Raw genomic sequence first — 13,864 nt, 5'->3', positions numbered from 1 at the left:
CTTATTTTAAGAAAACTTGTACTGATTCTATTTAATTTACCTTTTATTTATTGTTTAAAATCAGCCTAAGTGGCATTCATTTCTTAATCTGTCAGTTTGTGTGCAGTTTACAGGGGCTTTACAATAAAAGGGCACATTTGTATTTATTTTCTCTATTGGCTGCCCTGCAGCCATTAAATTAATGTTAAGATTTAGGAATTCAAACTTGAAATTAAACTTGGAAAGCTCTAAGTGAATTTGACTGTGTTGTAATTTAACGTATGATTCAACTGTTTTCCATGGTCCAGTTCAAAAAAAAAAATTACCAAAAGAAATTGCAAGAAATCATAATATCGAGTCACTTGCAAAATCGCAATACCCAGAGAATCGTGATACATATCGAATCGCCACCCAAGTATCATGATAGTATCGTATCGGGAGGTCCCTGCCGATTCCCGTCCCTAATGTATTATAGCAACAGGATGTGCTACAAACATCATATTGATACTAAACAGACCCTCCAGGATTTTGCGATCGCGCCAATTCAACGATTACCCGCGAATTTAGCGCGACGTAGCAATTTTAACACATCACCGCAACTTTCCCGCAAATTTGACAAATCATTGTCGTCTCCCACAACTTTATCCTGTCCTGCAGACACAGTGCAGACACTAACAGAGTTCTAATCCGTTGTAAACAATGAGAATGGCTACACCAGGGTACTATTCGGCGACACTCGCTAAGCGGTTTAGCGAGCTAAACTCCAGGCTAAAAAAAGACAACACCGCTTTAGCGCATTCGCCGAAGCAACTTTTGCTCAATTTCCATGGTAATTAATCGCTTAGCCCTAGCCTGCTCCAGGGCAGGCTAAGCAAAGGTTAGCTGGCTAAACTTGCCACACCCACGCCAAAAGGAGGGATCCCATTGACAAGGAGTCATAGTTTGATTAGCGTAGGAAGAGTTCTTTGCGATCGCCAAGAAGATCCATTTTTCCATCATGATGAGTTCTTGTATGAGCGCTACCGATCCACCCGACAAGGAATAATTAATTTAGAAGACCTTCTCGAGTCATTTATTGCACCACCATCAAACATTGAATGTCATCACTTTCTTGAGAGTGTTAGCCTTCATTTTTGTAATGTCGGCGATGCGGAGAACAAAGCACTCATAATTATATGACAGTGGTAGCCTAAAGTAGAGTTGAGACATTGGTACAGTTGATAAACCCGAAATAACTTTCATAATGCAGCCTGAGACGTGATTTTTAGTTTGCACATGGATACTAACGTTTTCTTTGATCCCAGGAAATTTGAGCACATAACCCAAATAGATATTGGCTAAAGTTGTTTTACCTACTTTAACTTACATCATTGCAAACGTTTAGTTTTGCAAACGTGTCTAGTGTTTGTGCGGTAGTGAATGGTGGATGGTGGAGGTGGATGGTAAGGTGGGTGCATGATAAGAAGAGAGAAAGAAACACAATTTATTTGGATTGCTTCAATTTATTGAATTTCTTATTAATACATTTTCATTTAGTCATTTAGCAGACGGTTTTATTCAAAGCGATTTAAAACTACAATTCTTACGAAGGTGAAGGGAATCGAACCGGCGATTTACTGCATGCAAGCCCTACGCTCTGCCCGCTGTACCAAAGTCACATGTTCGGGTCAAGAAAAGATATCACTAATTAGACAGCCTATGGACAGTTTCTTTAATGCTGTTGCACTCGCGACAGTGATGAATTTTGACATGATTATGGTCTTGAATTCTTCATAACGCGTTCATGGTCATATCCCGCCTCAGCGGAGAAAAAAATGAGTCTTTTTCTTTGAGTTTAGACTATAATGCCGTTCAAAAAATCCTGGTTTTGGTTATCGACCTTTCATGCCTTTTAAAGCAGGACGTGCACGTGCAATTTAGCTGACGAGATAAATTAACTTGAGGTTAAAATAAATTAGCGCCCGTCGCCAGACCGGCTTGGCCTGTTCTCATTTAGCGAGCTAGTTAATCTCCAGTTGCGAGCTAAATTAATTATCTTAGCTTCAGTTGTACGCCGAACAGGGCCCAGGCATGGAAATTAAACGCAGTTTTATGTGTAGGCTGAGATATTCATAACATTTTATTCAGTCTTACTTGTGGTCCTTTTGTGTTCTGTCTCAGAAAAGTTTATAATCGATTTTGTTATTTAAAATTGAATGTTGAAATGCAATCTGCATCGATTATTGCATTGCTCATAGAAAGTCAAAATTGTGACAAGAAAAAGCTTTTTCGCTAATAAACCAAATAGAGAAGGTAATTCATCTGTTGATTTTCTTTAATTATCAAACACAAAGTAGGAAGTGATTTAAGACTCTGAGTAGCAAACTCAAATGATTTAAAAGTTGAAATGCATCGATAATCGTTTTATCGGTTTAGAATTGATAATCGATAATTGGTTTAAAATCGATAATTGGTTTAAAATCGATAATCGGTTTAGAATCAAATCGTTGACCTCTGAATCGGAATCGAATCAAATTGTGAGGTGACAAGAGATTGTCACCCCTAATAATCAGGCCCAGAAAAAACCTCTAGAAGTCTCAACACTGGTGTCTTTTGTCCCAGATCGTCCCCTTCCATACTCACGGTGGGTTAGGACACATGTCAATAGGAGGGACAACAACAGGTACACCTCTAAAATGATTTCATGTCATGCATATCACAACCCTCATGTTGCGGTCAAATATATTATGCAAGTACAGGCAACAGAGAATTCACTGGAGGCCCAGACCGTCCGTGTGTACACCTCATCATGGATGTTGGGTTATATTTCTTTAAGCGTTATGAGTAGTTTATGGATCGAGTACTATTTACAGCTTTGGCAACTTGAGTTTAGATTTTGGCAATTGTTTACACTTTGAATTTTGATCGTGACAGCCACTGCAGCCTTGTGGTGAAGTGTGTTCTACAAACAGTCTCACTAAAGGGCATTGTTTTTTTTAACTTTTTTATTTGATGGATGCTGAGCAAAAGGGTATTTTTAAATGTTCTCCAGATCACCAAATACCACTATTATGTAACTGAGAATAAAATAGTAAAATAGTGTATTGTTTTTGTGTAGAGTGTGATCAATTGGCATTCCTTTGGCTTTTCTTTTGGTCACTTACCCATGCCATATTGAAACGCTTGGAAGCAAGAAATATGGAAGCAGGCACCACACTTGAAAGCGGAAGCTGTCAGCTGACTGGAGAGGGAAACAAGCAGCTGCGGAGGCTCTCACCTCAGTGGACCTCGTGCCACACTAAAGTTATTTCCTACTCGCAGAGAGGCCAGTCAAACGGACTCATGACGCATTGTTTCAGCTGCTTGTTGTTACTTTCTGAATTTTATATAGCAAAATTTCAAGTCGGTTCAAGTTGTTAGCTCCACCTTGAGTCAACGATCCAAGATGTACTCTTCCCTTGCAGGGAAACTTGCTGAAGCAAGCAAAAAAAGCACACAAAAAAACTGAAAAGGAAAGCAAGCTGCTGATGCTATGTGGGTTAGAGGCACTGGAGACAAATGTGTTGTGCTTCAGAGATTGCAGTCACACAGTGTAGTGCACATATCAGGTATTCCACAACACCAGGTCAATACCACTTACTTACCTACTTGACTTTGTGCAGATGTAGGCTGTTCACATATTATTATGTCTAAATAATATGTAATGAGTGCAATACGTTTAAATAATAAAAAAGCGAATTATTCTCTGGACACTGGACAGGAACATTAAGCCCATAGTGAAACATAGCTGAACTAGAACTCAACCAGTGGAATTCAAAATGCAAAAGCTAGCCCACCTCACATGAGTAGGAGAAAAAAGTACTGTTACAGACGTCTCCCTCTGAACTGTTGGCTTCTACCAACCCTAATAGATCTCTTGTGTAGGGAAAGATTCATTTTAAGAGCTGATAAGCTGAGATAAGCGTTTTTTCTAGTGTCAGTACAAATTGTAATTCTAGACTGAAATGATGCAAACGGCATAGATCTTTGAAGGATACACCACTGTTGAAATGGCTACATATAATGAATGTAGCCATGGCAACATTGCTCAACAGCAATAACATAAAACACAGCTGCCGATTCGATTGGCTATAACAGACAATCCACATTATCCAAACAAATCCATATGATAAGTTTAGTTTGGCTTGATCTGAAGATCACCTGTGGCAAATAGGTGAACGTTATACTATCAACCAGTGGACCTTTTAATTAGCTGAGCACAAGTGCACTACAAAGCATTACGAAGGACTTGTTAGCGCTGCAATGGAATTGATATTGTGAGAACCACAGGAGCTTAAAAGGGCGCCAAAAAAAGATTACACTATCAGCAGAAACACAATGGAGCTTCTTTGCTTGGCCCCAAATCAGAGCAGGCGGGGAGATTCTGGCTTTAGACATGCATCACATGAACTTTCTTGCACTAAATTATATAAAAAATACCGTTCTGTCTCCGTATCCATCTGACTGAAAAAAATAAGTTACATTCTCCAATAAGCCAGAACTTGTGCTGTATTCAGCTATTTAAATCATACTCAGCAGCTCGTAAGGTTGCATCATTTCCATTAAAAAAAGTGGACCAAAACTTGAATGAAAGAATTCAGAATGCAAATTCTGGTTATGCTACAGGTTTAAGAAGTGTCCCTCCTTGCAGTAAAACTGTTATTGTGCTGACTAAGTAAAAGCAGATGATAATTGTGACTTACAACTGAAGCATGAATTGACTATAAATGTTTTATATGAGAGGAGATATCAGCCAGAGCCTTGTTGGGTACTTGGCTCATCAACCTTGTGGGCTTTACTTGGGTGCTTGTGATGAGCCCTTGCTTGGGTGAAGTGCTCATCATTCGATTCCCTTCCAAAGAGTGTAAACATCTCCTTGGGCATCACAAACAACCAATTGCCATTAGAGAGGTTCCTAGAAGCAGTGTCAACCGATCCCCACGTGGTGTTTGGATTCACCTAGCAACACTTTCTAAGAATCTACTGTACTATGATATAGTCCCACTCCTTGGTCACACTGACCCCTCTTTCAGGCCTCCAAAATAGAAACATGCCCTTTTTGAAATTGACTGAGGAAAAAACATTGCTATTCGATCCTGTTGATTAATCCAATAGGCTACCACATGCTACTGTAGTGTTGTTTGTGCACCCAAAGTTGTTGCTGGGAGAAGAAATGTAGAATGGCAGAATGAATAGTATAGGCTTACTGTGGCATTGTTTTATGTGTGTTTCTCTCTCTGTCCTCAGAGTGAGCAACCACTTGCCAGAAATAATGGCAGAAAGGACTAAACCAATTCACTGAAATATATTAAAAGAAATAAAATTCAAAACCAATCAATCATTTATATTTATCTCGGTAACAAGGAATGTGCACAACTAAAAAAAAAAACCTCAGTGATTCGAAACTAACAGCATTGAGGCCAGATGACGGCTAGCTCCTCTTGGCCTCAGCCAGCAAACGTAGCGATTACCACCACATCTGCAGCGTTCTGTGCCAGGGAGATTGAAAACCCGTGTTTACTACCCAGCGCTCTCCCCAAAAACATGCCAGAGATGGATTTGACAGAGGTTGAAGTCCTCGTGTGCTTCCAGCTCCTCTGCAATCATTGCAGGGTGAACACATTTTTGAACAGATGCCAGGAACATAGTGTTCCACGGAGCTAGTTAGAAGAGTGTGACGTTTGCTGGAAGCCAGCCTAGCAGGGTCAAGTTGATTCAAATAAAAAGAGCGCGTAGGCCGATGAGTGGGCTGGAATGTTGGAACTTGTCTGCACACGGCTAAAAGGTTCTGCGAATGGCTTTTTCCATGGGAACTGGTTCTATAGTCAGGTGTGTTGGTTGGGTGGTGTGCTGTTCATGCAGCAGCATTACATGTGTGTGTGTGTGTGTGTGTGTGTGTGTGTGTGTGTGTGTTTGTGTGAGTGTGTGTGTGTGTGTGGATGTTTATGTACCTTATACTCTGTCCCCTCTCCCTTCGGGCTAAGTGTGTCACATCCGCTGTGACTCATCCTCAGGTGATTTATCTTAGTCATCAATCACTCGTTGTATTTATCCGCCTCATATGTGACGTTATGGCTGTTATCTTTATTATCTCTTTCTTTTGCCCGAAGGGGGGCTCTTGTTGCCTATAAACCTTTTACTGTTTTTATGAGTACAGTGTGCACAGCATGCCAAGGATCTTATAGAACAACTTTGTTCACTGATTTACATTCTGTAGTGAAGCACATTACCGACTAGACCAGTACTTTCTTAGGGATTCGTTTGAGAGCGACATTAGCCATACATTTTCTTCATATTGTAGTAGTGCCATAGTAGTTCCTATGGGGATGAGTATTGACATGCATAACAAAGTTATTGTATTTATTTTTTTCAAAATGTAGCAAGTCTACTATAAAGCCATAAAGAGCGTGTTATGAATTCAGATAATTTGACCATATAAACTCAAAGCCTCCTGGTAATAAATAAGGAACTGGATTTTCGCCTTGCTAATAGAACATTCACAATTAAGGGTCCTCAGCGTGGAGGCATAGTGTGGTTAACAACTTGTTGGCTTTATAATGTCGTATTATCATCTTCGCTGTGCACCTGTTACTTGTTGTTGAGAATGGCATCATGAAAAAGAAAAAAATATTTGTGTTAAACTGCATGGGTGTGTTTTAGGGCTGGGATAAACGATTATTTTTTAAACGATTAATCTAGCGATTATTTTTTCGATGCATCGATTAATCTAACGATTAATTTTTTCTGTTCGATTCGATTTGATTATCGATTATCTCCCCATTAATTCACTAATAGCAATTTACTAGTTGATTTCTACATCTGGGGAAAAAAACATGAATCCCTTGACATTGCAATATGTGTTTGTTTATTGCTCTTCAAAATTCCAAAATAAAAAAGAAAATGGAAGAAAATCACCTAACCAGGTCATAAAAATGTTGTCTGTAACACTGAAAAACAGAATACATGGTTAAAGACAAAGAACCAGCTTATTTTTGTGTGGAGGAACGTAAGCATTCCAACATGCTCAGGAGTCAGGCTTGCCCTTTAATTCCAAAATATTTATTTTTTTTTTTTTCAAATGATGCATCGGCGCGAAATATTTTGCGTCAACGTATTTTTTGCGTCGACGTAATCGATGACGTCGACGCGTCGTACCAGCCCTAGTGTGTCTATATCACTACAATGCATCAGCCAGATCAATAAAAACGTCTCTATTTGGATTTAATGCGTCTGTTTTGTCTGTTGTAGTTCCTTGAACAAATTCAGCTTGACCCCTGTCTAGTGAATCTCTGTTCATCTTAGGGCAACATGAAGAGGGAATAAACGACATCCTGTCCTTTTGCCATTAGAGAGGTTCCTTGAAACAGTGTCAACCGATCCCCACGTGGTGTTTGGATTCACCTAGCAACACCTTCTAAGAATCTACTGTACTATGATATAGTCCCACTCCTTGGTCACACTGACCCCTCTTTCAGGCCTCCAAAATAGAAACATGCCCTTTTTGAAATTGACTGAGGAAAAAACATTGCTATTTGAGCCTGTTGATTAATCCAATAGGCTACCACATGCCACTGTAGTGTTGTTTAAGCACCCAAATGTGTTGCTGGGAGAAGAAATGTTATATGAAATGAAATGATCTTATGTTTTTAAGCTATGTTTTTAAACTATATTTTTAAGCTATGTTTTCAACTATGTTTTTCAACTATGTTTTCAAATATGTTTTTAACTATGTTTTGTGTTTCTTTCTCTGTCCTCAGAGTGAGGCAACCAAACTTACTCCGGCTCAAACTTGAATCTCAAGTTTGCCGTTTTTGTGTCACCCCTGTTCCATCCCTTACATCCTATGTGGAATGGAACAATCAACTGTTTAATGTTGTCTTGTGTTCATTTGTGTCAAATAATATCGATATAGTGTCGAGCGACTTGTGGTTGAGTTTGGAAGTAACTGGATGTCTATACTAAACAGGGAAGGCAACTGACCACCTAATTACCTCCTCTCATGCTTTAGAATATCGGATCTTTTTGGTCTATGATCGTAGTGACTGCTTTTCTTCCAGGTGGCTGATGTGGACATCTCTGACTACCCCTCGGATGGAGAGGGTAGTGCTGCAGGTGAAACAGCCTCCTCGAATGTTGCGGAATCCGACCCTGTAGATTCAACTGATGGTGGCCGCCGTTTACTGAGTGACTGGGTCCGGTCCGCTCAGGCATTGTTGCAGACACCTCAGAAGCAAGCCAACTGCCATTTCAAGACCCCAGATGACTCCAATAAAAAGAGAAGGAAATTTGAAAGGTACGAATCAGAGCCATCCAAAAAAAGCATATTTTTACGGGTTGTTGATTTGTTGAGAGGTAATGATAAGATCAAGCGGGATGTCACTGGGGTGGGAACCGTGTGTGTGATTTTTGGCCGGCGTGAAAGAAACAGCTCTGCAAGGCTAGGGGGGTGCAGCTGTATAAACACTGGTAACCTTGGTGCTGGAGCCGATGTCTGCGGGACGCCGGACCGCTGGGAGTCTATCACACTTCAGCCCCGTTAGCCATGGTTGCATGAAACAGCTGGTCAGCACATCTGTAGGATCACACAGACGGGGATGCTGGACCACTCCAGTCCACGTGCTCAGATGACCTAAGTTAGCTCCGCCACAAACACAGCCCCGCTATTATCTCTTTCCCTCTTCCAATGACACCTTGGTTGTGTGATAAGAGAACTGGCATGAATACTGCCAGAACTGCTTCAGCGCCCTGAATATCACGATGGCAGTGTTCTAGGACCAAAGCCAGTTTTAAATACAAACAAGTTGTAACACGAGGTTCACGAGGGCAAGATAAGACCTGTGTTTTTTGGCTAATGTGGCCCGTTGTGTATATTTAGTACTGTGGCTCAGGTGCTGTTTTAAATAGTGCTGATGTTGTAGTCTGACAGGGAAACAGTCCTGCTTAGAGTTATTTTGACTTGTTCTTTATTTGCTTAGTAATCGTGCCTCTCTGTCAACAGAGTTATTGTTAAAGCCTTTTAAAACTGGTGTCTATTTCTGTGATTATTTACTGAATGGACGTGGTGAAGAGTGGTGTATATATGAAGCCAGGACTGACCACCAGTATCCCGACAGTCATCCAGGGACTTGTTTCAGCCTTGTACGGCCCTGTCCCCAGACTGCCGTAGACTGTCTAGTGTGTATTGCATTCATTAGCTGATTCGTTAAGCACACACTCACACACCCATGATGGTAAGGAGCATGCATCAAATCAACTTATTGACCCCAGATGAGACTTCATGCAGCCAGCAGCCCGGCCTACAACGTTAGAGGAGTCCATCTGTTCCACTATGGTTTGATTTTATGCGATGCCAGTCTCAGGAGTATGGATATGTGGGAAACGCCCATGAGCGTTAGCGTGAAATAAGCTTTTGTTTGTCAAGCCAAGTAGCATGTATCCTCGCAGCAACAATCAGCATTCTCTCTGAAGAGATTTCTTTAGCCATATAAACATCAGATCAGAGTATTGCTCTGTGAATGGTCATTTAGCATGTTGTCCCCTTCCTTTGGAAGGAGTCGGTCTTTGGCCAAGTGAACTTAGAGTGTACCTCAGGGGGGAGCTGTCCCCCTTGGTTTGGCCCGTGTTTTGGAAAGCGGGACTGTTCCTTGTGTGATCCCTGACCGGCACGCAGAGGAGCAGAGCACTGCACGCGTCTAGCTGATGGCTTATTTGGTGGCCTGCTCAGGCAGTCAGATGGTGTCACACGCCTGGAGGCCTCTTGGTGATGTCTCTTTATTCACCCTCTGCCCCACTGATTATTAAAATGGCTGATACTACTCCCTCTCTCTAGATCCAGACACAGTTTTTAGCAATTTCTGTGACGATTTCACAAAATGTCTTTCGGTTTCGAAACGCAGTAGCATCTTATGAACTTTAGACAGCAATAGTTGAGAATGACGTCACTGTGTTGTGATGTCTCTGAGGCAGATCCCATAGTATGCTGAAAGTACAGTGAAGCAATATTTTTACACTTATCCTCACAGTCTTTGTTGCTGAATGGATGTCTCTTCTGTACAACAGCATGTGCATGCTAAAAATAGACATTAAATTACCATCATGGTTTGATCAATCTCTTTAAGTTCAGGGTTCCCACGGGTCATGGAATTTCTGGAATATCATGGAATTTCATAAAAGTTTTTCCAGACCTGGAAAGTCATGGAATTTTACCATTTTGCATGCACAGTCCTGGAATATCATGGAATTTTCTTAACAGTTGTGTAGAAGCAAAACTCGTGTGCATTTTGTTGCTTTACTTTTTAGTTTTGTGTACAACTTTGTTTTCATACGCTTTGCAAATCTGACGGAATATGCACAGTAATGTAGGCACTCTGAGATTCCTTTGAATGAAAAGTGCGTTAAAAATAAAATGAATTATTATTATTATTTATTATTAATGTTAGTGGTCTGATGAACATCAATTTAAAAGTTGATGTTAGCAAACCACCAATCATGGACTGTTGTCTTTTTTAGCCAGCTATACGGTCTGGTGTTTAGCCAGCTATACGGTCTGGTGTGTTCATGAACGCTTCGACAGTGCTTCAGTGGTGACGTTGGTGGTGTCAGTCAAAAATATTGGCATTGGTTTTGTTTAACAAATCTCAAATTTCAGCCAAGAAGGGTGGTTGTTTTTGACATTTACAGTTAAGTTTTACATATCTGGTTGTGTAAAGCTTCATATAGACAAAGAACAGCTCTAGGGGTGAATATAATCTTCAGTTTTCACACTTTTAAAAACTTTTTAACATTTCTTTTTACGGAAGTGGTCATGGAAATTCTGTTTTTTGGGTCTGGAAAGTCATGGAAAATCATGGAATTTTATATTTGACTTCGAGTGGGAACCCCATCTTATCCTATTGTAGCTGGAAGAGCTCTGTTGACCCCTTGAGTAAAAAAAGCAAGTCACTTCTCCAACAATGGTTTGCAATTGCAGAGGACACCATCGATGACTTGTTCTTTATGTAGAATCCACTGGGCACACAGACCCACACTGTTATTGACATTGTTTGTTGTTTAGCTAAATGTATTTCCACTGATTCCTCTCCCTGCTCAAGAGTGTGTGTCTGTGTTGCACTGATTCCTCTCCCTGCTCAAGAGTGTGTGTCTGTGTTGCACTGATTCCTCTCCCTGCTCAAGAGTGTGTGTCTGTGTTGCACTGATTCCTCTCCCTGCTCAAGAGTGTGTGTCTGTGTTGCACTGATTCCTCTCCCTGCTCAAGAGTGTGTGTCTGTGTTGCACTGATTCCTCTCCCTGCTCAAGAGTGTGTGTCTGTGTTGCACTGATTCCTCTCCCTGCTCAAGAGTGTGTGTCTGCGTTGCAGTGGAGGGCTGGCTGAGAGGCTGAACCAACTCCAGAGCAGACAGAGGTCCGCCGTCAGCTTCTGGAGGCACCAGTCCACCGCTGACACAACCACCACCACCGCTGCAGCTGCAGGTAACCCAGGCCTCAGTGGCTTAGTCTCTTGGAATGGATTTAAAGTGGGTATAAAAAAACTGTAGCCATCCATCCAGTCATCCATGCATTTCCATCCTTCCTTTTTTTATACTTTCCTCTGCTGCAGCTCAGCTCATCTGTATCTGAATCATATACTCCAAGAAACATGTATTCTATATAATCAAACAAGCAATGCATTTGTTCTATATACTTAAAGAAACTTTGCATCTGTTACTCAAAGAAACAATGCATTTGTTCTATATACTCAAAGAAACAATGCATCTGTTACCAAAAGAAAAAATGCATTTGTTCTATATACTCAAAGAAACAATGCATCTGTTACTCAAAGAAACAATGCATCTGCTCTATAAAGTCAATGTTGCTGAGGAGTCAGTGGGCTTGTCTCAGGGTTGCACCGTAAGCACATAATCTTTAATCATATGCCAGGGGTTATGTGTTGCATTTCACCAAAGAGCTGTATTACACAGATGGCTAGTCTGCCATGCCAGCACCTTTTAATGGTCCACATTTGGTACAGTATCATTCAGTAACAGGACAAAATGGTGCTTGGTGATGGTTGAACTTGCAATCACCCTTCTAGAGTGACATTTCTTGAACAAACAGGAAAAAACAGTTGATACGCTGCACACCTGTACGAGCACATTTACATAGAGCTTGCAACCTACGCACTCCTAGAAGGCACAAGTGCACCTGAATGCCTGAGCAATATCATTGACTTCCAGCCTGCAACTGTCAGGGGCTCTTGAAGCCCACGGAGGTGATGGCTGTCAGATGTGTGGTTTGCCGCGTGGGTGGGTCCATACAGAAAGTGTGACACTAGTATGTGTGAGATGACTCCAAGCCTTAAAAAAAGAAAAGGGCTTTAAATAAGGTGACAGGAACATTTTTTTCTTTCTTTCTTCCTTTCTTCCTTTCTTTCTTTTTTTTCCCCTTGGTCCACGGAACAACGATGAAATGAGGTGGTGTGTAATCTGACAAGTGCCTTCATACACAACTGTGCCCTCTCTCTTGCTCTCTTACCCTCTCTCTCTCTCTCTCTCTCATTTATTCTGTCACTTTCTTTCTGTCTGTCTGTGTGTCTCTCTGAGTGGAGGAGAATGCAACGGTTGCTGGTGGAAAGTGCCGTGGAGGAGGGCTGAAAGGTGGGGGTGGAAAAGTAGAGAACAATGAGGTGAGGGTGGGCAAGGCGACAGAGTTATCAGATCATCCAACGAGGGTACGACAAACGCACCGTGGCCTTTCTACCTATAGAGATGTGTGGTTTGGAAATGGATGCCAGTACAGCACAAAAGCAGACGTTTTAAAATCCTTTCAAAAACGAAGTTTTCTGTCGATATGGTGTCATACATGAGATGTACAGTGATGGTACAAAATGAATATTCATCAAAAACGTACATTTCTCTCCGTACATGTATACTGAACATGCAATATATGCTGTAAAGAACACACAGTGATCAGGTCCTACTGTACGTAGGCCTCGGATGCAGGCTAATCAAGTAATACTTTACATTCAGACTGTCTGTCTTATGGAGTGGTGAACCCTTGGGCCCTTAATGCTTAATGCTAACAGGGGTCTTAATGCTCTTCAACAGCAGTCACAGGGGTGTTAATGCTCTTCAACAACAGTAACAGGGGTCTAAATGCTCTTCAGCAGTAACAGGGGTCTAAATGCTCTTCAGCAGTAACAGGGGTCTAAATGCTCTTCAGCAGTAACAGGTGTCTAAATGTTTTCCCCCAATCTGCTGGCATACAGTGAGAATTTCTACAGAACAGCTGTGACTCACATGTGGCATAGGATAACTACCCAGTGTGGATTTGCTGCAGAAAGCCACAAATTCAAGTGTTCATAGTCAACATTTGTTCAGAGTGAACATGTATTCATAGTCAACATGTGTTCAGAGTCAAATCTGTAGGCAGCCCTAAGGGACACCAGTGATTATTAGTTTAGTCGTCGTAGCCAAGGTTTTTGCACTGCATGAATGACGCATCATGACCATACCTTGTTGGGTGCAGCATTTGTGTCGGAGCGAGTTATGTTATTATGGTATGTTTACTATTCCAAATCCACACAGTGCGCTGCTTTAATGCAATGAACACACAGAGCACGTCTCTGGTTATCAGTGCCAAGCTCTGAACTGCATGGATCACTGCTGTCGTACTCAGTGACATGACTCAACCAGTGCTGTGCTCTCCTATCGTTCATCTATAATCAGCCTAGAGAGAACGAATTCTTGTCCTTACTGTCACGCATCAGGGATAATGTGTGTGTGTTTGTCTCTGTGTGTGTGTGTGTGTGTGTGTGTGTGTGTGTGTTTCATATCCATGGTGCTGAGGCAAGTCGGTTCCTGCTTCACAGTTTGGGAGCATGGAGCAGAAT

At 41.4% G+C, this 13,864-nt stretch overlaps 1 protein-coding gene across 1 annotated transcript in view; it reads left to right on the top strand.

Annotated features, from left to right (window-relative positions):
* The window catches only part of spidr (scaffold protein involved in DNA repair), a 54,891-nt gene that overhangs the window by 11,662 nt on the left and 29,365 nt on the right, over positions 1-13,864 (top strand). The window contains exons 6-7 of the mRNA XM_080838174.1: positions 8,055-8,290; positions 11,354-11,466. Coding sequence (XP_080694300.1) covers positions 8,055-8,290; positions 11,354-11,466 — 349 coding nt within the window. The remainder of the gene's footprint in view (positions 1-8,054; positions 8,291-11,353; positions 11,467-13,864) is intronic.

The sequence above is a fragment of the Sprattus sprattus genome (assembly GCF_963457725.1).
Source record: "Sprattus sprattus genome assembly, chromosome: 4".
Classification (NCBI taxonomy): domain Eukaryota; kingdom Metazoa; phylum Chordata; class Actinopteri; order Clupeiformes; family Clupeidae; genus Sprattus; species Sprattus sprattus.
The sequence above is the reverse complement of the archived record's forward strand: the minus strand, read 5'-3'. Positions and strand labels throughout refer to the sequence as shown.